Source organism: Littorina saxatilis, linkage group LG2 (assembly GCF_037325665.1).
Source record: "Littorina saxatilis isolate snail1 linkage group LG2, US_GU_Lsax_2.0, whole genome shotgun sequence".
Classification (NCBI taxonomy): domain Eukaryota; kingdom Metazoa; phylum Mollusca; class Gastropoda; order Littorinimorpha; family Littorinidae; genus Littorina; species Littorina saxatilis.
Window position 1 is genome coordinate 78,055,863 of NC_090246.1, and position 25,101 is coordinate 78,080,963.

At 42.3% G+C, this 25,101-nt stretch overlaps 1 protein-coding gene across 2 annotated transcripts in view; it reads right to left on the minus strand.

The window, feature by feature from the left end:
* Nucleotides 1–316: 316 nt before the first annotated feature.
* Nucleotides 317–25,101, minus strand: part of LOC138959779 (protein NDNF-like) — a 54,335-nt gene continuing 29,550 nt past the window's right edge. The window contains exons 1-4 of one of the 2 annotated variants that reach the window (XM_070331392.1): nt 22,762–23,121; nt 15,250–15,471; nt 9,051–9,178; nt 317–8,263 (exon numbers count right to left, since the gene is read on the minus strand). In XM_070331392.1, the coding sequence (XP_070187493.1) occupies nt 6,954–8,263; nt 9,051–9,178; nt 15,250–15,461 (1,650 nt within the window). In that variant the 5' untranslated portion in view covers nt 15,462–15,471; nt 22,762–23,121 and the 3' untranslated portion in view covers nt 317–6,953. Of the gene's footprint in view, nt 8,264–9,050; nt 9,179–15,249; nt 15,472–22,761; nt 23,122–25,101 lie in introns of those variants that run through there. The other variant, XM_070331391.1, reaches the window with a different exon arrangement.

Below are 25,101 nucleotides of genomic sequence, written 5' to 3' on the forward strand. Positions count from 1 at the left end.
AAGAAACATTGAGACAGATGAAAACAATAAGAGACAAGAAGAGCAAACGCTCGATCGAGTCACTTTCGCAGAATATTATATGAGGCATCAGATGGACAGGAAGAAATTGCTATTCACAACACAATGAGTCACGTTCACATAAAATTTGAGTCACTTTTATAGTTTCCGAGAAAAGCCCAACGTTAAGTTGTGTGTTGCCGAACAGAAAAGGCTAGTTAGTTTTCTGATAACGTTCGTAAAAGGCTACAGATGTAAATACTTTGATGTAAAGAATAATCCTACAAAGTTTCAATCACATCCGATGAACTTTAAATGGAAAGGCAGGGTCAGTTCAGACAAACCTAGGCAGAATGATTAATCTGCTTTTTCCAAATCTGACACAGTTGACATCTTCCTTATTCGCTATAATTATGATTATTTCAAAAGAACAACCTGCACTAGACAGGTTAATTACTATATGTCCTTACTTTATGCATAAAGTGTACCTTTTTGGCCTGTTCTGATTAATGACTCGACACTCGAGAAATGGCCCCGTGACCCCCATAAAAAGTAACTCCGATTAAAAATGTGATGAACAGTCATAGCAGCTGCTGTTCTTAGCATAGATCAATGAATTTTTAGAAACAAAAACAAAAACCTAGCGCGATAAACTTTTTGTTGTTTGCCAAGTTTACGTTGCGACCGGGATAAGGGTTAAGAGACAAGGTAAGTTCACTGACTGACTTCGTGTGATGTCCCAAATCCATAGAGAGAGGGGCAGAAAATGTTCAGCTCCATTAGCATGATAAACAACGGACCGATGCCATCACGACAGACAAGTTAAACAAGCCAACATTTGTAGTCAATCTCTTGGCGGCCTTACCCCATATACTAATAAGCCAGACAGGTTTCAGACAGCACCTGTGAGAACGCATCATCCTTCACTGCGGTGGTTAAAACTCTTTCCTCTTCTTCTTCTTCTTCTACTCTTCTTTTTTCCTAGTTCCCCCCTTTTTACAGGAAATCGGGGTGCGAACTGCAACCAGGGAAGACTGGTCGTTTAGCGCCTCTCAATACATATGTCAAGAAAATAGTTATCAGCCTCATCTGCGAGAATGATGAAACAAGAATATTGTTTTAATGCGCCGAATGCACATCTTGTTGCTTTTGTTTCTTTCTCTGATCAAGTACAAGTGAAAGCAAGCGATTCCATCGTTCAGCAAAACAAGTTGTTACAACCAAAAGATCTACACCAACTGCACTGATAATCCTTAAACGTGATACAATGGTTGTTACATATTACAATTGATAGCACCTCAGTGCACTGGTAATTTGGTTGCCGCCATCATTTCTTTATATTCCGTTCATATTTAGTCATGATGACTGTTTTCGGTGTTATTTTTAACGTTGGATCTTTGGTGTCTCATCTTGTCTGTCTGAGTTTCTTTTGACCAGTTGAGTACATGTTTTGCATGGTTTGCTTCCATGTCAAATCTTTTAACTGATTACACCAGGGATTAGCCATTCTGGAATGCCAAAAGTAGAGACTCTATACGTTATGTTGTAGGCCATACGGGGAATTTTGTGTTTGTGTAAAACATTTTTTAACACAAATGCATCCTTTATAATCAATACATTTAAAAGACTCAAAACAAGGGAGGGGGGGGGGGAGGAGGGGGGTACTAAAATCCCATATTGATACTTCTAAAACAAAAAGGAGTATGCAAAATTCACCCAAAATTCACCCAACATTTTTCATTTATGTCATGGAATTGTTTTCATAAAACACATTTCTTACATTACTAAATCTGTAGAATAACGTTTTCAAAATACGCAGATACATACATGTATATCTTTAAGAATCAAAAGAAGGCAGAGGAGGTTGGACCATCACAGACAGTGTTGAACCAACCACCTTTTAGCACACCTGGCTCCCATACAAGTCAATCCGACTGGACACCCAGGACTGTAAATCCAGAATACACTGTCTTGTACTCCTAGATTTCAGATACAGACGCTGCCTCACTCTCAGGCTCAACCTTGGTTCCGGTGAGGTCACACGTAAGTATGCCATCCAGGATCGCTTCCACCAAATAGACTGCCATTCGCTCCATTCGTGTTTGAGTTTCTAACCTCGTGGTTAATTGCTAACATACAATTAAAGCAGACACACATTTGCAGGCTTGGCTTACCTTGTAGGACAACTCCCGACACAATTTTTCCTTCAATTTATCTATATTTCGAGCATTGCAGTTGACTAAATGCAAAGTATTTTGGGGACTCAAGTTTAAATTTCATCTCTCTCATTTTTGGATTTAAACAGGTCGCGTGTTATAACACTGGGGATATTTTTGAAAATGTTTGTGGACGCAAATCAGGCGAGTCTCTCTAAGGCAGCCACTAATTACAGGGTATCGAGCGCTCGGTTTCAGTAACCTGAGTGTGGAGTGAAATAAGCGTGAGTATACCTTGTCCCTTCTAAAGTTACCTGTGACATACACGGCACAACGACGCCGGCACCTGCATTTTCAGGCTTGGCACACCTTGCAGGATAACTCCCGACACAATTTTTCCTTCAATGTTAACTTTTTTTCAGGGCGGCTGTCTATACTGTTTTGTATAAAGAACAGGTTCCATTTCCTTGTTTGCTTCTTGTTCCCCTGGTACTTCAAAGAAGTACAGTGAGATAAATCGACCTTAAATCTGATCAACAGTTTTAGCAAAACTGTTTTTTTCAAACGGGTGGCAGCATTAAAATACAACTTCTTGAACTTTGTGAGCGCCTGAAAGCGATTTCTTTTTTCGGGGGAGGGAGGAGGGGGGGGGTCCATATGACGCCGACATGGTTTTATAAGCGTTTTTGTTAAGTCCATTCTGTAACTTCTGATAACATTTCGTGTCATTGTTTATTATAATCATAGCATAGAGAGACAGAAAACAATCCCCAAAAGTGCTCGCTTTTGATTGATAAGCGACGGAAAACTTTGAATGTGTCATGTTTAAAAGTAATAACAGCGATTGATACAACACCTTGTTCCTTTCCTTTTTTTATTTTTAAAATAAATCAACCACAAATGATCAGTCCCAAATCATTGATGGCTAAATGGTTGGAAATTTTAGTCCACGATTTCGCATGCACACATCATTTCGCAATCTGGTACTACACGGACCCATTTTCCAGCATGCCTGTGACTAATATCCATGGCTTGTCAAAGTCTCCAACCTCCTCAAAGAAACATACGATAAGCCAGAGAGTGAACAATGACGCCGTATTACAACTCTGAGACTCAGCTGAAGAAAAAACACAAACAGGTCAAACGTTTTATGACAAAGGATCCAAAGAATGTTTCCCCTACGGTCGTGAATCGATCGATTAATTCGTCAGGTATAAGGTATGAAAATATCATGGTCAATCATTTGCAAATGTGAAATCACTCGAAAGCTAGGAAAGATGTCCTGCAATAGTCTCCTGTCCGCCCAGCCGACCTTCCCCTTGACCCTGCTTGTGACCTCGATGTTTGATGCCCCCGCAAGGGGTACGGTACTCTCTAAGCACCCAAAACCTCAAAGAGAGATAACTGGCGGAAACCTTCCTATTGTAGTCTCCTGTCCGCCCAGCCGACCTTCCCCTTGACCCTGCTTGTGACCTCGATGTTTGATGCCCCCGCAAGGGGCACGGTACTCTCTAAGCACCCAAAACCTCAAAGAGATAACTGGCGGACACCTTCCTATTGTACAGTGAAGTCTGATGCTACTTGTGAAGATAAAACAAGTCGCGTAAGGCGAAATTACTACATTTAGTCAAGCTGTCGAACTCACGGAATGAAACTGAACGCACTGTATTTTTTTCACCAAGACAGTACAGCTTCGTCAAATCCCCGCGAGAAGGAAATCGCTCACCTCCCACGTGCAAAACGCAGTGATATGCACACGCCAGAATAGCGCGGGAGCGTATTGTGCTAAGTAGGAAAGTGCGCTTTTCTGTATTCGTGTTAACTTTCTGAGCTTGTTTTGAATACAACCTATCATATCTATATGTTTTTGGAATCAAGAAACGATAAAGAATAAGATGAAATCATTTTTGGATCGATTTCTTAAATTTTAATCGTAAGACTAATTAATCTATTTTCGTTAATTGTGATCACATTTTAAGAGTAAACATGACATATGTATATATTTTTAGATTCAGAATGTGATGAAGAATACGATGCAATCAATTTTAAATCTGTTTGCGAAAAATCGATTTTAATGACAACTTTAATGAACAAACTCATTAATTAATTTGTAAGCCTCCAAGCTGAAATGCAATACCAAAGTCCGGGCGTCGTCGAAGATTACTTGACCAAAATGTCAACCAATTTGGTTTAAAAATGAGAGCGTGACAGTGCCGCCTCAACTTTCACGAAAAGCCGGATATGACGTCATCAAAGACATTTATCAAAAAAATGAAAAAAAATATCTGGGGATATCATACCCAGGAACTCCCATGTAAAATTTCATGAAGATCGGTCTAGTAGTTTTCTCTAAATCGCTCTACACACACACACACACACACACACACACACATACACCACACCCTCGTCTCGATTCCCCCCTCTACGTTAAAAAAATTAGTCAAAACTTGACTAAATGTAAAAAAAGAAAGAAACATAACACTGCGGTAAGATAATAGGCTTTAGAAGCTAGGAACTGCGTCATCTGTCCAGATTATCAACGAAGACTTAAGAAGACTAACTTCATGAGAATTAGAAAATCATGCGAATATAAAAAGCAGCTCTCTAAGGATGCCTTGTTTGACGAAAAATACCACTCTTTTACACCTCTACCAATCCGTTAGAGTTCGCATACTAAAGTAACTGTCTTCGCCTATTTACAACTGCTTTTCACGTCAAGTTATAGAACTGCTTTCCCCTTTTATCCTTCCTTCGTAGTTTACTCTCGTAGCTGCTAACAGCCATGTCAAATCAGTTACTGACAACAGTTATGCTTGTACAACAAAGTCACTTGTCAAGTAGCGTTAATCCATATACGTAAAACACTGAACAGACGGTCACATCACTGTGTTTTCCAACAAATGTTTCGATTACAACACAAAAATGCAATGTTTTTATGTACAAATGATAAAATGTTCAATGTATCCTTCGTCAAACAAAGTATATAATATACTATTTCAGAACTGTGCTCAGGAAAAAGGTGCGGGAGGAGATGTAAATGACCTTAAGTCTTTGCTGTTAGCATACCGTCAAATGAACATGATTTTAAAACGATCACAAGATCAAAAGCAATTAAAACCGAGGGATGAAATAACACAAAAAATATGTCACCTTAAAAAAAGACAAATAAATCTGAACTTTTCGCGCGAGAATAATATACGTATCCTTGACATATTCCACGGTCAACAACAACTTGCAATATATACATGTAAACAGAAACGTGCACAGTTAACACACACATCACTGACACGCAACATGTTCAGCGGATCACAGTTGTAATATTTTCAGCCCTGCCCTCCCAAGTTGACGGATGGAAGGACCCAATTATGTCCCCAACCATCGCGGATCCTCATTAGTCCAACAAACGAATCACCATGAGCTCAGTACTGTGTGCTGGGTTCGTGCACTGTCCATCCACAAGTGAGGACTCAAATATCAACAGCATGGGTTGAACAAGAGTTTCTCCACACTTCTTGACATCTGGTATGCCAGACTAGTTTCCCAGTGGATTTCACAACGTTCACAACATAAGACAAAAGTCCACATTGAAATAGTGCTATACGTACACAGCAACTGAACACAGAGCGTAGCCGTGATGCACGATGGTTGTACCAGAGCAAAGCTCACTCTGAAAGCCGTCAGTAAAGGTGTATTGTTGTTTTCTTTAAATATAGACCGAAACCTCCGTGAAGGGTCGAGGAGTGTGGATGTAGTAGTTGTTTTGGCGGGTTGGAGGTTTGTAAAAGTACGCACAACAATAATATTCCAATCGTCTTAATAAATAACTCCATATCATCCTCACCTTTGTGGGGATGTTTCATTGTCATGTATCAAACCATAGAATATGTGGCCTTCAGTGGTGTGTACTATGAGAAATCTGTTTTGCCATTTCTTGATAAATCATGTCAGGGAACTTTGCTGTGCCCAGCAGGATTGAAGACCAGTTCAGACCCACCTGTCATATCACAAATGTACATCAGTGCACGGCAAAAAATGACTTTAACAACTCCAACAGAAACATCACTCCTTTCTGGCAATAACCTTTGATCACACATTTTCTAAATCTCTTGGACTTCCAGCTGCACAAAGTGATAACCTGACACTGGTTTTCCTGATGTCCAACATAAAGTCCCCTTCCTTTGGAATGAACCACAACACGAAGACTTCACTGTCTGTGCACTCACTGCATATTATCCTCAAATTGGGGGTGACATTCCAGTGTCATCACTCAAACCATAGAATCTCACTAGACTGACACTCACAATCCAATATTTCTCCACACGCGGATGTAGTTCCATTTCTTTGCTCGTTGTTTCCAATCTCAGTTGGGTATTACATTACACTGTTCACTTGTTCGGTTGAGAGTCATCACACATCGATAGATAGTAGTGTTTTGCAAGGCTCAACTCCGATGTCTCATAAAAGCACTTCAACATTTTTCTTTGTTTTTCTTTTTTGATAAAGGTGGATCCTTAATAGTCTGCCTCTTGAACAGATCCATTCTCATCTTGAATTCATTTTGTCTTGTGCACTGCTGGCGTTCTTTTCTTTTGCCCAAACTGACTGTTTGTTGAAGGGGGTTCACCAGCGGCATCGCACAGGTAGCCTTCAGTTGCCTTCAGCTCTAAAGAATCTACTGGGACCTGCCCCTGCTTCAGATGATTATTTTCTCAAATAATGCCTTGAGCATCTCTATGGAGAAGGGTGAGATGTTTGCCCTTCCTCTGCCAGATCAGTTATAGTAATCTTCTGCAGTTCGTTTCAACAGCGGCCTCCTTTGGTTCTCACATTAACAGACTTGTACGCCACGGGCCCACTACGACCTCGGCTGAGATACACATCCACCACGTAGGTTGTTCGCGGCTTGAGCCCTGTGATGGTGCTTTTCATCAACGCTTTGTTCACGTCCCGGTTGCGGTATCGCATGCACAGCACGCGCTCTGACTTGGGCCTATCATTGGCACTGGAACACCTGTGTCGCTTGAGGCTGCGAATCTCAGACAATTCTTTAACGTACAGGCAGTACTTTTGCTTTTTGTGGGTGCCCATCCAGGCGACCGTTATGTTCGTGCACGTGGTCATGGGCTGGTACACATTGATGGACATGTCACGTGGCAAAGTCAACAATGACGGCCGTGACGTGACGTGCATGGACACGAAAGCCTTCCGTCTCTTCAGTCTGGGAAACCTGAAGGTATAGTTTCCAGGAAGGACGTTCTTCATCCGAACACGTTTCCACCTCCTAACTATTGAGCGATGAACAAGCTTTTTGTTATGCAAAATTTCGAAGGGAATTTTCCCAGCGCATACCCCGAACTCCACCGACAGCAAAGGCATCCGCTCTTTCGCTTCAAATGTTACCATCTGAGGGACATTGTCCTGCTTAAGTTTTAATGTCATCCTTCCACCGTCGACTATTTGCATCTTCTTGGAACGTTTCTCCGGCAGTTTGACCTCAGCGCCTTCATACGCCTCCGATTTGTTTGTTTCTTTGTCTATGGCATACACATCCATGTAGTACGTTTTCCCTCTCCGACCTTTGAAAGTGAACTCTCTGTTGGAACCCACACACTGTTGGCTGACGATCTTTCTGGCCAACATGGGCTCCACAGGGTTGGCCTTTCTCCGGAGTTGCTTGTGCTTCTCCTTCTCCCAGCTGAAGCCCCACTGGTCCTTCTTAGACAGGACGGGCTTCTCGTCGCCCACGGTGTGCGACATGAAGGAGCAATAGGTGCGAAAGTTCCTGACCCTGGTCACGGCAATACAGTACTCGATAGGACGAGCCACGATGGCCCCCGCTGCGTCGGGCCAGGCGAAAGTGACGTTCCTGCGCGCAGTGCCGAGGACTCGAACCTTGCGATCAGCAGGAAGGGCTGGGTAGACCGGGTGCGTGGCGCCCGTGGTTGTAGCCAGTATCCGTACCGTGGAGTCGGATCTTGTGGAGGTGATGGTTATTGAGTATAACCCGGCAGAGGCGGTGGGGTCCCGGTACGTCCGGCGTCTTTCCTCTGACCAGTTTCCCAGCGTCACTGGCGTTTCCAGGCTGCTCTGAAACTCCAGGAATGGGTCCACTGCACACACACACACACACACAAATGCACCACACAATACATTAATCAGCACACACGAGCATTACTTGCTATCGGGAATTGTGTGGAAGGAGATCAATGATTATATTCTCTCGTAGCAGAATCTCGTTGTCACAAATGAAGCAGAAGGAGGTAGATAATTCCTTTCTTATGTAAAGAAGAATCTCGTTATCACGAACTGAGAAGAAGGAGATAGAAACTTACATTCTTATATAAGCAGAATCTCGTTATTACGAATTAAGCAGGAGATGGATAATTACATTCTTATGTAAACCAGAATCTCGTTATCACGAATTGAGTGGAAATCCACGAAACCCGGATTTCATCAGGAATTATAAACCTTGTCAAAGTCTTTCTTTCCTTCCCGATCGAGGTTGATGGGTTGCACACCGTGCTACCAATCCATTCACAACGCTACAAGAAAATAATTCTTTCCTTGATTATGAGCATTATGATTGCTTTCGTTCTGCAAATGTCCGCTTTGTTAGTAATCATGATATCAGTGCTGAAGTTAATAAGAATGTGTTTAAAACCAATTTTGTTTCCAAGGACTCTCCTTTAAGATGGGCAGCAATTCTGGTCAGCAGAAAGCTTCAGGGTACATCTGACAGGGATCCTGCTGCAAAAAACCTAAAATTCCAGAAGGTAGCTTTTCCTTATTTTCTTTTTATTATTAATTATTTTGTTCATTCCAAATTCTACAATCTGACTCGGATCAGATCGGACAATTGAAAGCTCTGGTCTGCGAGTAACTTATTGTGTCACTGACCTCTGTGTTCATCGTAGAAATCTTCTTGTGGAAGCGGTTTCCTCTCCAACGACCACACAATAGGTGAAGCGCACGGAGTGACTGACAGCTCCAGTGGTATGGGGCTCTTATCCAACAAGAAGAAGAACCTGGGCACATACAGGGTCAACGGTTAGTTTTGAAATACACTCTATAGTTTGTTTCCCTGTATCGAGAGAGAGAGAGAGAGAGAGAGAGAGAGAGAGAGAGAGAGAGAGAGAGAGAGAGAGAGAGAGGGGGGGGGAGAGAAAGTGTGAGAGAGAGAAAGAGAGAGACACTGAGACTCGGATAGCCAGACAAACAAACAGACAGACAGAAACTTATTAACTGATTCATTGATTGACAGGGTGATCTTTACAACACGATAATAAAGGGTAAGGGCTAATGCTAAATAAAGCATAGTCTTACAATTGTTCCTTGCTAATACTATAGTAGATAATTACACCCACCAAAAAATGGATAATGAATACTCATAGCGTGCGCATTAAACGTAAAAGTATCATGAATATATTAGACAAAGATTTTGTTTTTAAACCAAAACAAAACCAAAAGACCCAAACCTAAAAAAAAGCCGGGGCGGGAGGGGAATAATATGTGTAACGACAGAGAGAGTCTGTTGGTGTGAGTCAGTGCCGTAAGTAGAACAGGCAGATCTGAGTACCAGTCGAAAAACTGTATAGTTTTGCCTCCCCCCCTCCCTATCCCCTCAACTGACTTGGTAAGGAGCAACAGGACTGATCTTTCACATTTGGTTTTGAGCCTGGAACAGGAAACGAAGTTGCTGATTAGATGAAAACCGACGAAGAAGAAAACCCCTACTAAGACAACACAGATTAGACGCAGAGCGGAACTGCTAACGATGCCTAATTAAGCCTTATTGTGAAATTGGATGTGTATGTGGAATAAAGTGCCTGCACCCAGCAGCCGGTAAAAAAGAAGCCATCTCGCCAACAACTGGGGCGGAACACTACAACTCTCCATGGATAATAACCACGCTCGTCTAACCACTAACGCACCGCACGTGCTAAAACGTCAGCAAGTGCACTTTTTAAGCAGGCTTCATGCAAGAGGGCTGGGGTTAGGGGGAAACATAAGCACAGCATTTAGTGGGGTTTCCTGGGTGTCTTGAAATCAGTCACTGACTGGCCCGGGCTGTGAGTGTCTGCGTCCGTTCCCTTTTTTCGTCATTATTGTCAGTGAAGGCGTTGATGCGGACGAAGGGTACCGCAAATGTCATGTTTGGTTGATGAAACTACCCATGACGGTGTTCTCTTCCTATTTAATGATCTTACCCTTGGCCTATACAGCTCCCATAGCTTGGGAAGACACTGACGAACAGCAACGCATAACCCGAACGAGGGGGTAAAAGCTAAAAAAGGCGGCGGGAGTGCGGGCATATTAAACATCTGCTAAAGGAATCAGGGGTCTTAAAACCACAGAGGTTCCTGGCGTAACCAATGTTGACGAGCATTTCCATATTGTTGATGGAGAACGCATACATCGATAGTACCAGTCGTTCGGAGGAGGGAGACGGCGCCACGCAACAGCGCGAGGAAGTGTGCCCGGGGAGGACTTGCCAATCATGTTTATAATACCCTTGACTTCTTAGGTTGTTGGTACGACACCAAAAAAAGTTCTTCGAAGTAGTGATTAATATTGTCTTGCTCATTGGGCCTGTCCTGTGTTAACTGTGAAGTGAACTGTTGTTTGCGTACAGTCCGATTTGTTTGTAATCAGAGTAACTCCTTTACATACTAAATCGTCGAATACTCGAAAGGCAAACGTTCGACCGACTCACATTCACTGTCTTCGGGTCGCTAACTATACGCCCACAATTTGTGTTTGATGTTGACATGGGGAATGGGGGTGGGAGTGAGGGGTGGGTAAACTGGAGGTGGGGTGGATGTTACAGGGGGAGGCCAGGTGGAGGCCAAACCCTTCAAAGTGTGCTCTAGATCTGCTATGGCTGTCAAAAGCACATAGGTACATTGGTCCATATGCAGGTGAGTTAGTTCCCCTTACATTACCTCTCGTTACAAAGAACAGGAAAAGTATTGTTCGAGTTTGATATTGAGGAGACTCCGCAATCTGTGTTAAAGCGTTAATACAGTATGCCTATTCAAGCGTTCATAATATAAGCCTATTTAAAACACAACATCAGTGATCTCAATAGCCATTATGAAAACCGGTCTTTCCCCATAAGTACAAATCCTGGCTATTCCACAAACCCGTCATTCTGTTACGCAAGCCAGTCAAACCAAGTTTTAACTCAATGACTGCATTCATATTTTTCAGGAATAATCAGAATTTACAACAACAACAAAATCAACAGAACAAGACAGGTTAAGTTTATCGAACGTTTAATTATAGACAAAACGAAACATTCACAAGAACCTATCTTAACTCTTTTTACATTTAGTCAAGTTTTGACGAAATGTTTTAACATAGAGGGGGAATCGAGACGAGGGTCATGGTGTATGTATGTGTGTGTGTGTGTGTGTGTGTGTGTCTGTCTGTGCGTGTGTGTGTGTAGAGCGATTCAGAGTAAACTACTGGACCGATCTTTATGAAATTTTACATGAGAGTTCCTGGATATGATATCCCCAGACATTTTTGTAATTTTTTCGATAAATGTCTTTTATGACGTCATATCCGGCTTTTTGTAAAAGTTGAGGCGGCACTGTCACACCTTCATTTTTCATTCAAATTGATTGAAATTTTGGCCAAGCAATCTGCGACGAAGGCCGGACTTCGGTATTGCATTTCAGCATGGAGGCTTAAAAATTAATTAATGACTTTGGTCATTAAAAATCTGAAAATTGTAATTAAAATTATTTTTTTATAAAACGATCCAAAATTACTTTTATTTTATTCTTTATCATGTTCTGATTCCCAAAACATATACATATGTTATATTTGGATTACAAACAAGCTCTGAAAATTAAAAGTATGAAAATTATGATTAAAATTAATTTTCCAAAATCGATTTAAAAACAATTTAATCTTATTCCTTGTCGGTCCCTGATTCCAAAAACATATAGATATGATATGTTTGGATTAAAAACAAACTCAGTAAGCTAAAAAGAATAGACATACAGAAAAGCGTGTTATCCTGCTCAGCGCGACCACTACCGCACTATTCTGCATGGCTTGTCGATTTCACTGCCTTTGCCACGAGCGGTGGACTGACGAAACTACGAGTATGTGGTCTTGGTGAAAAAAGCAGAGCGTTCAGTTTCATTCTGTGAGTTCGACATCTTGACTAAATGTTGTTATTTCGCCTTACGCGACTTGTTTTTAATTGTTGGAACGTTAGCAATATATATATGTGTGTTTCGGATTCCAAGAAAAAACGGTCAAAGGAGATTTAACGTGATATGTATGATCGGTTGGCTATTTAATCTTCGATATTTTGAGACACTTTTCGGTTATATATATATATATATATATATATATATGGGTTATTCTCTAGAGCTGTGTACCATTTTGTAACATGCCTTTTCATTCCTTTAAAGGATCATAAGATATATTGAATGGCAACCAGAATGTATTCTATTACCAAAAGATAGGTTTTTCTTAAAATCGTTAGTATTCAAATTCATGTCACAACCTTTGGTTTCAATGTTACAAAGGTGATGTACTTTGAAACCCTTGTAATTTACTGAACGTAGACAAACAAAATGTGCAAGTATTTCGAATTCTTTCTTAGCAGGCCAAGGATTTATATGGAACCAGTATTTATTAATGAAATCAATCTGTATGGTTAAAATGTCTCAGGTAAGTAAAGAAATATCACATTCGAAACATGGTTTCCACTGGTACACAGATCAGGAGAATAACCCATTATATTAGCAAGCAATTTTGCTCTTGTCGGGTTCAAATGCGGCAACAAACGCTAGACTAGACCGTTCTCTGATTAGTAAACAGAGCTGCACCTGAGCTTACCGAGTTGTTGATTTTTGTTTTGCTTTATTCGCGTTCAACAAGAGCAATGGACTAGACCGTTCTCTGAACTGATTAGTAAACAGAGCTGTAACTGAACTTACCAAGTTTTTTTTGTTTATTCGCGTTTAACAAGGGCATTACACGATAGACTAAACCGTTATCTGAACTGATTAGTAAACAGACCTGCAACTCAGCTTACCAAGTTTTTTTTGTTTATTCGCGTTCAACAAGAGCAACATACTTTAGACTAGGTCGTTCTCTCAACTGATTAATGAACAGAGCTGTAAGCTTAACAAGCTGTTTTGCTCATCTCGCGTTCAACAGGGACAACATAAGGTAGACTTGACCGTTCTCTGATCTGACTAGTGAACAGAACTGTAAGTGAGCTTAATGAGCTGTTTTGGTTTTATTCGCGTTCAATTAGGGCAACACACGATAGACTAGACCGGGCTCTGAACTGATTAGTGAACAGAACGGAGCTGTAAGCTGGCAAGATTTTTTGGTCTTGCCGCGTTAAACAGAGGCACCATACGTTAGACTAGACCGCTCTCTGAACTGATTAGTAAACAGAGTTATAAGCTAACCAAGCTTTTTTTGTGCTCTTGTCGCGTTAAACAGGGAACAAATATGTTAGACTAGACCGGGCTTTAAAATTGATTAGTGAACAGAGCTGTAAGCTAACCAAGCTTCTTTTTTTTGTGCTCTCGTCGCGTTTAACTTGGGCAAAATACGTTTGACTATATACCGCTCTCTGAACTGATTAGTGAAAAGAGCTATAAGCTTAGCAAGCTTCTTCACCCTTGTCGCGTTCAACAAGGGCAGCATACGTTAGACTGGACCGTTCTCTGAACTGATTAGAAAACAGAGCTGTAACTAAGCTTTTCAAGTGTTTTTGTTTTATTCGCGTTCAACAAAGGCACGTTAGACTAGACCGTACTCTGAACTGATTTGTGAACAGAGCTATAGGCTTACCTTACCAAGCTTCTTTACTCTTGTCGCGTTCAACAGGGGCAATGTACGCTTGGCTAGATGTATAATGCTCTACAAAAAGGCATATTTAAAAGACATTAGGGGAAGCCGGTACACGGAGAAAGGGGTGGCGCTTGGAGCGGCAAGCAGAGCGATGTTGCACGCATTAGCTGTGACCTGCAGCGCCCCGAGAAGCCCCACCACCGGTGCGGCCACCAGACTCCCCGGGGCTGCAGACTACCTGGCAAGACAGCTAGCACACTTTCCACTCTCTGTAGGCAAAGTAAATCTTCGAGGCCAGACGCCAATGTAAGCAGACCCGACGCATTGAACCTCTGTCCTCCTTCCTCCTCCTCCTCTTTTTTTCACTCCCTCCTTCCCCTACCCGCCGCGGCTCTCGACTCCCTCAGTTACTTTCCTTCTCCCACCTGGGCCATTTCCCAATCAGCGTCTGTGTTGTCTCTGGGCTGAAAGCTAATTCCTACAGGTAGTGTCTGCGGTCGGCCAGGTAGAGAGGTTACAGCTGGAAGCTGCTTCGCCACACAGGCAAGGCGTAAAGCTACAAGAATCCAGAAGGCGTGATCAAAAGAACTGTGGGTCTTGCTTCATTCTCCTTCTGCCCCATTGCCTGTTTGCCCTGACCCCTTCCGGTTCAGCCTCAGTCACATACACAAATGAAGCGGAAAGAGTGTAAAGAAGAAGGAGAAGAAGAACAAAAACTCGCACTGTCTGTCTTGAAGGTGACGGTAATTTAGCTTCACGGTATAAATCCAGTCCAGATGGTTACAGCCGACTGATTGAATCCGATACTGATCGACCATTATGACGTAAAAGCGGCATTAAGTTAACCAACTGCGATTTAAAAAGTTCGGTCGAGATTTGTTTTTTGTCTGAAGGCACTGACAGCGGTCTGACTACACTGTAACTTGTAACGAAGCGCTAGAAGTAGGGAATAACATGTTCAGCCCTGGACATGGATATAAATTGACATATCTGAATTGTGTCAGAACTTATAAGAAGGTGTTCTACGATAAGTGCTGTAAATGAGCTATGAACAAACAAAACAAACCAAACAAACGGTTAAAAATCTCCAATTTAAAAAAAAAGCAAATAAATGTTACTCACTGTTAATTTACATAGTCCTTTCCAAACACACACACACACACACACACACACACACACACACACACACCCCTCACCCCCACACTAGCACCAGCACAGCACAAATGCTATGATTTTGAAAGCGTTTATACAAAAAGAACCTTACGTTTGGGGTCTGTTTTTGAACAAGTACGACTTCATCTCCACTCCGTCGGGCAGCTGATGGCTGACTTGGAAGGTATCTGTGTGATGTCCCTGGTAGACGAAGGGGTCGCGATGTGGTGGTGGTGGCAAGTCCTGGGTTCGAGTCCTGAGCACACACAGCACTATCAAGTTGACCAGCGCCACCAGCACACCCCGGGTGTCCAATGCCGGCATCCTAGTCCTCCTGCAACAACGACCAACACCCGTTCTTTAGTTCAAACCTTGCAATTCCAAAAACAAAGAGACTGCCAACGTTCCAAAATTCAGAATCAAAAAACAAGAAAGGTTGGTTGTTGGAACGTTTGTTATTGACAAAACAATACATTCACAGATATTTCGACCCAACGGTCTTTTAAGTGAACAGACAAAGAAATATTCACACAAAACTTATCTTGATCAAATATTTGTTTGTCTGTTCACTTAAAAGACCGTTGGGTCGAAATATCTGTGACTGTATTGTTTTGTCAATAACAAACGTTCCAACAACCTACCTTTCTTGTTTTTTGATTCCAAACCTTGCAATGTTCACACCACCTTTGGACTTTACCATAGCAACAAGGTATTAATCACAGAAGCATATCTAGGTGTCCACAGCCGGCATTATAGTCTTCCTGAAACAAAGCCGCACACCCGTTGTTTATTTCAAATAATCCTGTTCACAACACAACTTTGGACTTTACTTTATAGAGCACACATGCACACCCAGGGTGTCCAATGTCAGCATCCCAGTCTTCCTGAAACAAAGCCGCACACCCGATCTGTTTGTTTTTAAATGTGCCTGTTCACAGCACCTTTGGACTTTACCAGCACACCAGCACACAGAGGGTGTCCAATGTCGGCATCCTAGTCTTCCTGCAACAACGACCAACACCCGTTCTTTAGTTCAATTCTACCTGTTCACACCACCTTTAGACTTTACCATAGAAACAATGTATTAATCACAGAAGCATATCCCGGGTGTCCAAAGCCAGCATCGTAATCTTCCTGAAACAAAGCCACACAGCCGATCTTTATGTCAAATGTTCCTTTTCACAACACAACTTTGGACTTTGTAATTGCATCTTTAAAACTTTGTTCTCATTTTACAGAGTTTATCTGTCCAGATGCTATTGAGTTATTAACGTTATTTTCCTTCTATTCTTCTACTTACGAAATGTCGCACGCGGATTTTGTTCTTGAAAAGTGGCTTTCTTTTTCCAAAGTGCATATGTAGCATATGCGCACACATTTTATTAAAAGAGTTGTTTCTGTACCTATTAAAAATAAGAGTAGATCGCATGACTTTCAAACTGAACTGATCATAGTTATTTGAGCTGCCATAGTAGGGTTTTTCAAGTCGGAAACAACCACAAACTGAAACTCAGGTGTAATCAGATGACTCAAGTGGTTTCTTTATCCTTTCCTCATATTACTTTATCACACTGGCTGTCAATTTTTAACTTATTTTTCTGCTGCCCGACATCTTTACTGACACCACTGTAACCTCATTCTTGATATTTTTTTGACAGCTTTTTGCATGATGAATGAGAAAATCCGTTCACTGCCTTTTTGGCACAGACTGATTAACCGACTGTAAATAAGAATCAAGTGACTGCTCCTGAGATACAGTAGAAATATATTTACAAATTAATCTAGAATATGTATATAAAATGTACATATAAAGAAATACTTAAGAAGAAATAATAGACAGAAGAAAATAAAACAGAAAACATCAAGACAAAATGAAGAGGTTTGTCCGTCTCTGAATTCACGTTTTGTGTGTGGATATGTTCTGTTTGCTGACGAAGACATTAAATCGAAACAGGTTCTATTGTTTTATCGTTTGTACCAACGTTATAGGCCTATATGTGGGAACATCATTTTCTACTTCCATTTAATTATGACATCTATATTAACTAATAGACGAAAAAGATATGGGAATATAAAAAGTCTCTGCAAGCGTGACAAATATAGGTTAACATGAACGGCTATTGTCTGATTTACTATACGCACAGACAGACAAACAGACAGGCAGACTGACAGACAGACAAACAGCCAGCCAGGTAGACAAATAGACAGCCAGCCAGCAAGCCAGAAAAAGACATCTCTCTCTCTCTCTCTCTCTCTCTCTCTCTCTCTCTCTCTCTCTCTCTCTCTCTCTCTCTCTCTCTCTCTCTCTCAGATGGGTGGTCTGTTCCCATAACATTCTTTAATATTTTAAGCTTTAATGTTGTGTTTGATGCTTTTAGACTATTTTATGAGTTTTAACGGCATTATTGTATGATCATGATGCAACTGTGAGGAAGAATCCGTATGTGAGCGCGAGTGCGGGCGCGCTTTCATGCGTGTGCGTTTGTATGAGTGGCAGAGAGAGACAGTGAAAGAAATCAAGAGAGAGAGAGAGAGAGAGAGAGAGAGAGAGAGAGAGAGAGAGTGGGAGTCGGAGAGAGAGAGAGAGAGAGAGAGAGAGAGAGAGAGAGAGAGAGAGAGAGTGTGTATGTGTGTGTGTGTGTGGGTGTGTTTGTGCGTGTGCGCTTGCAGAGATGGTTATATGTTTATTTCTTCTGTAAATTATATCCCCTTTGTCTAAAGGGCTGTTAAAGCTGATGACAATAAACTCTCAAAGCGTCAAGCCGTCTCTCTCTCTCTCTCTCTCTCTCTCTCTCTCTCTCTCTCTCTCTCTCTCTTTCACACACACACACACACAAACACACACACACACTAACACACACACACACACACACACACACACACACACACACCGTCTTCAGTCATTTACGCATACTTATTTTTAATCTGATGCATTATTCTGATCCAAGGCCGGTCGAATGTCAGATAGTTTTGACACGCAGGATGTCTTTTGACACAACCCATTTCTGGACATTTAGACCTATATATAATTGGAATCCATGTCCAACTGACCTACACACACACACACGGACACACACACCCCCCCCCCACACACACACACACACACACACACCCACACACATGTATGTACACAAACACTAACCGAACCGCACACGAAAACACACCAAAACATATATGCTCACAAAATCTACTTGAGAAAGATAGGAAATGTGTGGTTCCCCTCCGCGCTCTCTTTGAGCAGAATATCTGAAACACGGCGCCAACACATCTTGCTTTGTCTTCTTAGGTTATTTTAAATAGAAGCACAGATGCGCAACAACTACATCAAGTCGCAAGTGCAACAGTCTCAGACTGCGCGAGGTGAAACAACCCACAATCGTTGGGTCGGGTAAAACGTGAAGCACTGAATGTAGAAAAATTGCGCCATTAGGCTATCAAAGTGCTTTCATGACCTGCTCTTATATAACGGCATCTGCGACGCACTAAGCTTCAGTGCCTCTTTTGCTTTATTCCTTCTCCGCCATTTCTTTCTGTTAAAGTGTTGTTCACATGGCAGACTTGCAACCTTTCGGGATTGTCCGGTCGTCCTCGTTGTTTTCCGGAGAAGGGAAGGCTTGAGCCACAGAGATGTATACGTCTTTATCCTACATACGTGAGCGAGACACCCGTGAGATAATAATCGTTCAAATCACACGTGTGTATATCATGTAAATGAGGTCATGTCAAGCAAGTCTGGCAAGGACCTGTTTTTCCACTGCTTATGATGCCAAAGTCACCGAGACAAACGTCATTATAGAAACAAAAATTGCGCTCGCTAATTACCCTCGATGAATCTTTAGAACTAACACGTCACGCCACACTTTCAGAGTGACGTTTCTTTGCTTTGACGTAATAGATTGCACGAGGCTTTAGAAGAGATCGAGGTTCCAAAACAAGCGTCTTCAATTTAGCTGCCTCGACTGCAAGACATTTTCAGTAAAATACATTTAAGTACAGTATGTAGGATAAACAGAATACTACATGGCTTGCTGTGTCGTACCAGATTTACACTCGTTGCTTTTTCAAATAATGAACAGCTCGCTTTCGCTCGCAGTTCAATATTTAAAAAAAACAACTCGTGTAAATCTGGTACGACACAGCAAGCCATGTAGTATTCTCTACATATATAACTCATTGGCTAGAGCTAGCCAATCAGTAAGCGCGATAAGAAAAGTCTGGCGCGAGTCGCTGGCGAGTCACGGCCGAGTCGGGCAGTGCTGAACTGAGTTTTGGAGTCTGGCGCGAGTCGCTGGGGCTGTTCACATGGCAGACTTTTCGCCGATTCGGCCTCAACGACTCGGAAGCGATTTTCAAACGACTAAAGTTGGTCACAAGTTGGTTGCAAGTCTGCCATGTGAACAGCACTTAAAAGTACCTTCCTTGTGAGACGCACTCAGCTTCAGTTCCTCTTTAACCTTATTCCATCTCCACCATTTCTTTGTGTTAAAAGTTAAAAGTACCTCCCTTCTCGAAGAAGCGATCACGTACGCAACCACAAATCTCTCGAGCCTTTCACGTGTGATAAGAGCATTCCTCCACTTGAGACATCCCATCAAGATGCAGCCTGTGCAGTGTGGTAACTCAGGTGAATTGATTTCGTAACTGACATCATTTTCCAATTGCGAAATTCGTACGGCAAAAGATCCTATGGAAGGATGCTCTCTTTTCCATTTTATATCCTGGACACACCTGTTGCAGTCTACACGATCGTTTACACGGGAGGGATAGAGGAAAGACCCCCCCCCCCCAAAAAAAAAAAACACACACACAAAAATTCGCTCTGAAAACAAGCGTTTGCTTGGCGATTTTCAGCTGTGGCAACAAGAATCGGTTTCACGCCGAATAAACAGGAGCCGTAACATCATGCGTAAACGTTGTACCTTTGTCCCTCAAAATAGAACATCGCGTTTAATTTTCTTCACAATGCACACGGAAGAAGCCCAGAATGGAAGCAGGAGTTTGTTTTCCCTGGTTTGTGACACCAGATAACGTCTCTAACTACGGCCGCAGTTGCTGCTGGCGGAATAAAGTTGCGAACAATATCCACGAATCGGTGCCAAGAGAAAGTAAGGTTACCCACTCGAGACAGACTGTCATCATATAGTTGTTATTTTGGGTTGAGCGGTGAGGTTTTGCGCAATGTTCGAGGTAGTCCGAAGACTCCGGCCTGGAAAATCTTCACCTTTATTGCTTCTGATTGTCAAAGGAAAGCTTTAGTGCTAATACCAACGAAACAGACGCCTTGGGCGAAATTGGACGAACGGTCAGAACACACACAGACACACCCACACAAGCCGGCACACGCACACAGACAGGCGCGAAAAGACACACACACACACACACACACACACACACACTGCCACCGTTGCTGCTTGCTCGACGTGTTGACCTACTTTGTGTGACTGTCACCACACCGATCCGTAGATTATCAATATTTCGCTAGACTTGCTTTCTGTTTGTCAGTCTGTATGTGCATGACTGATCATCCCTCTGAAGGATTTCAAACGAGGACTGACGTTGATCGTCTAAAGTACGTCTCAAGACTCCTGCTAATGCCTTACTCGCCTGTACGAGGCATTGCGTAGAATGGATAAGGATAAGATCAGGATCAGGATAAGATTCATATAGTCCTGTCAGGTTACCCTCATGGAAATTCGGGCTGCTTTCTCCCTGGGGAAAGCAAGCTGCCATACAGTATACGCAGGGTTTCATTTACTAGTGCGCCTTGTACCATTTGCGCATAACATCTCAAAATGTCCCATTGGAATTCCCTTCAGTGCGTCAAAGGGCGCACTGAGATTACGTACCACTGCGTAATTCATTAGTATTCAACCAATCCTGCGAACTATCTGTGCTTGCGCTTTTACCTCTGTGGAAACTGTCAACAGAAGCGATATGGATCAAAACACACACACAAACACACACACACACACACTAACCTGAAACATTGGCAAATTCTCATATCATCATATGGCACCAAATAGCACTATTTTGCATCTTTCGACAAAAGCATTTTCGGACCGCCAAGCCTGCTTTGCTCGTTTTGCCTTCGACGATGTGTAATGCCCCATCAGAATTTGGTTGAGGGGGACAAATGTCCCATTGTCTTTTTCATCCAGGCTAAACACTGGTATACGGCGCTACCTATTTTTTTAGTTTTTGTTTTCCTGCATGCGTGTATTCATGTTTCCAAGCCCTGAGACTTTCGGTGTCAACTTGGGTTCTTTATAGTGCGCATGCGTGCACACGGAGGTGTTCGAACACCAAGGAGAGTCTGCACAAAGTTGACTCTGGGAAATAAATTCCTCGCCGAACGTGGGGATCGAACCCTCGCCGATAGCGAAAACTGGTTTTGGAGCCAGCGCCGCTACCGTCTTATCTATTTTCCCGCATAGAATATGCTCAATTCAAAAGATAAAAGAAATTTTATTACGCACGCGCGCGAGTGTGTCCGTGTGTAGCTGAGAGTTTCAATTTACTGGTGTACGAAACCCATCACCTTTACCCTGCCGTCAGTTCCGGGTGCTACCGGCTCAAGATCGACTTTAAAATGTGACGTCCTTTGAAGCTGGTTTTGAATTGTTTAACATTACACATTTTGACAATCAGTAGCAAAAGTACAAGAGAAGTTGATCCTGGCGTAACCTCGCTGAGTGTAATAGAAGTGTTACAATGTTTAGAGTAATTTGCTCAGATGCACCAGGGGTAAAATACAGTATACTTATAAACTGGAAATGTGTCCCGAAAGATCGCGTTTACACAATTATAGCTTCAGATAAATAAATTAAAAAAAATACCTTATCAAAACATGGCTTGGAACACACTGCTTCATATACTGCCGAACATTCGTCATTATAGTGGCTTGGTCCGTCCAATGATACGAGTACAGAAATGGCGGGTAAGAATTAAACCCCCTTCATTTTGACGCGGTCGCCTAATAAAGACCACTTTTTGTTTCATGCTGATAACTTGTTTGTTTTCTTGCGAAGAAGTTTCATTTTGTGCTTGGTAGTTTTCTCTCTTTGTTTTCTCGACAGGCTTAATTAGAGCGAGTTAGCTTTGATTAACATTCAGCAAATATTAAATACTGAAAAAAACACAACTGGTCCATATCAGAACCCTGTACTCCAAAATAACATGATACAACTCAGTGTACGTGTCAGCGGATTCAAATAGCTAGGCATCAGATTTATTTGTTTCGGTTCGATGAGAAGATTATTTGAAGCACAACATAAAACTAAAGAAAACTATGAACGATATCAACTTTCACGTGTGTGTGTGTGTGTGTGTGCCCGGTGTGTGTGTGCGTGTGTGTGCGTGTGTGTGTGTGTGTGTGTGTGTGTGTGTGTGTGTGTGTGTGTGTGTGTGTGTGTGTGTGTGTGTGTGTGTGTGTGTGTGTGTGTGAACACGTTAAAACAGTGTTTTATTTCTGTACGTATTCATCTCAAGAACAATCATCAGCCTTTTAGAAAACACACATATCTTGTTTGTATACAGGTTATCTTCGTGCTCAATTAAAAAGAAAATAGACAGGTTTTTGATGTTGACAGAAATCGTTCCTCCTGCTTGTCTTGAGCCAACCTACCTGAGAGGGTTGACAACTTAGTTGTGATGCGAAAACGACGAGGGCCCGCCGTGCGGTCGTAGCGGTACCAGAGTGACCGCTACGAACACATGGCCAGCAACAGCAGCAGCTCCGACAGAGTTCACACAGGTAGCCATTAAGACATCCAGCAACAGTTCAAAAGGGTTATTATCACTGAAGCACACATACACACTAATCTCTTCTCCGTTGAGCCCCACAGCTCCGAAGTCAAAACTGACACCAAAGCCTGTATGGTAGAGGTGTTGCTAACACGTTATCCTGCCCCTCTGCTCTTCCTCCGCCACAGCCACCGCAGAGGTAGAGAGAAGGGGAGAGATACATCCATGGAGTAGGTGATGATTCCGTTCTGCCTGATTGTCTGTGTGCCTGTCTTCTTGTCTGTGTTTTTGTTCGGCGGTGAGAAAGACGGAGCTGCCTCGGATCCTACAGTCGTGCCCCGCCGCTGTCAGGTACTTTATGTGGAGCGGGCGGGAGGGAGGGAGCGAGGCGATGCTGTTCAGTGCCAGACTATACTATTCTTACGTAATGATGCCTTCTCACTGTCTACAAGAGTGAGAGGGTGTATTTGAAAGCGGACCCTCTTAGCGCCCGTGCGTAAATCAGGTCTGGCAGTCGTTGAACGCTCTGAACCCGAGGCCCGCCACGGCAGGTTTTTTCCCCTCGACACACGTCATTAACAACAACGCCTATCAAGGATTTTATGCACACCTCTATGCCCCAGACCTAATGCTTACCTACGGCACTTTGCACTGTAGCGTGGAGAGGGTGTCATGAAAGTATCTGCTTCTTGCTGCTGATCCTGGATGATACATTAATCTCTGCCCCGCTTGTCTGGTGGTGCTTGCACAGATCACAAGTTCAATGTTCTTTTTGCAGTAACTTCACGTCTGCTGCGTTTTCACGTTCTTATTATCCTTTCCTCTTCTGTTCCACAGCTTGAAATTCTGTTTCGTTTATTGAAAAATCATTATTTTGTTTTTGATCCTGCTTGATAAAGTAATCTCAGTTCCGCTTGTCTGGTGGTGCTTGCACAGATCAGAAGTTCAATGTTCTTTTTGCAGTAACTTCACGTCTGCTGCGTTTTCATGTTCTTATTAGCGTTTCCTTTTCTGTTCCACAGCTTGAAAATCTGTTTCGTTTATTGAAAAATCATCTTGTTTTAATCCTGCTTGATAAATCAATGTCAGTCTTGCTTGTCTTGTGTTACTTGCACAGATCAGAAGACAAAAACGTCCAATGTTCTCGCGCAGTATAACTTGTCTGCATGGTGCACTTCAACTTTCTTATTGTTCTTTCCTTTTTTTGTTCCACAGCTTTAAAACCGTTTCGTTTATTAAAAAATCATCTTGGTCTGTTTCTGGTTCATAAACGGAAAAATCTCAGTCCTCATTCCGTTGTGGTGCCTTCACAGATCAGAAGAAGTATAATTATCCCCGAGTACGCTAGTACTTGGGCTCAACAGACTTTAATTGTGTGTCTGTGTGTGTATGTGTCTGTCTCGACTTAACAGCTTATTGCTGGGAAACTACTGGGCGCAGTTCGTTCAAAAGTTGATACACTAACTTGATAATAGGTCCGATTGATCGTATTAAAACTTCATAATGTTACCTGGGACCTAAATGCGAAATAAACCACAAAAACGACTTGGCGGTGGGAGGAATTCACACGGAGCAACAGCCAGCCAGGCAGCCTGATAGAATAGCCAGCCAGCGGGTGGTTTGAGACACCAGGCTTTGCGCGTTAATGCGCTAGTTATTTCCCGCATCAACACACGCACACACAAACAGGCCGGCCCAATGTGACTCTCGGGGCTAGCTGTTTTAGATCAAAAGGGCTCGATGTTTCAAGCCATTACTTATTGTTCTCGCGCAGTAACTTCCCTCATTGTTGAACTTTTCTTGTTGTACTTTCTTTTTCTGTTTAACAGTTTTAAAAACTGTTCCGTTCATTTAAAAGTAATCGTGTCAATTATTCAACGAGTCGATTAAGATCTAAATGTTCCGTGGTTGTTGACAATTCAGCCTCTAAACCACGTCGTCAAGTGATCAACTGTGTGTGATGACTGTACAGGAAAGTAAGTCCTCTCTTTCATATGAAGCCTTCTTTTTATGAACATTATGTCAAAATTCTGGGTGTTCTTTGTAAAATATCTATCCGAAAGGCTATCGTCGATGTGAACTAAATTTCGCTCAGAAATTCAAGCATCCGAAATTATGTCGTCAAAAGATACAGGATCCAATATTTCATGAAAATAATTGTTCTCAAGCTCCAATGGCAGAGTATAATCCTGGCCAGAGTGACTTTTATTGCCACGTATAT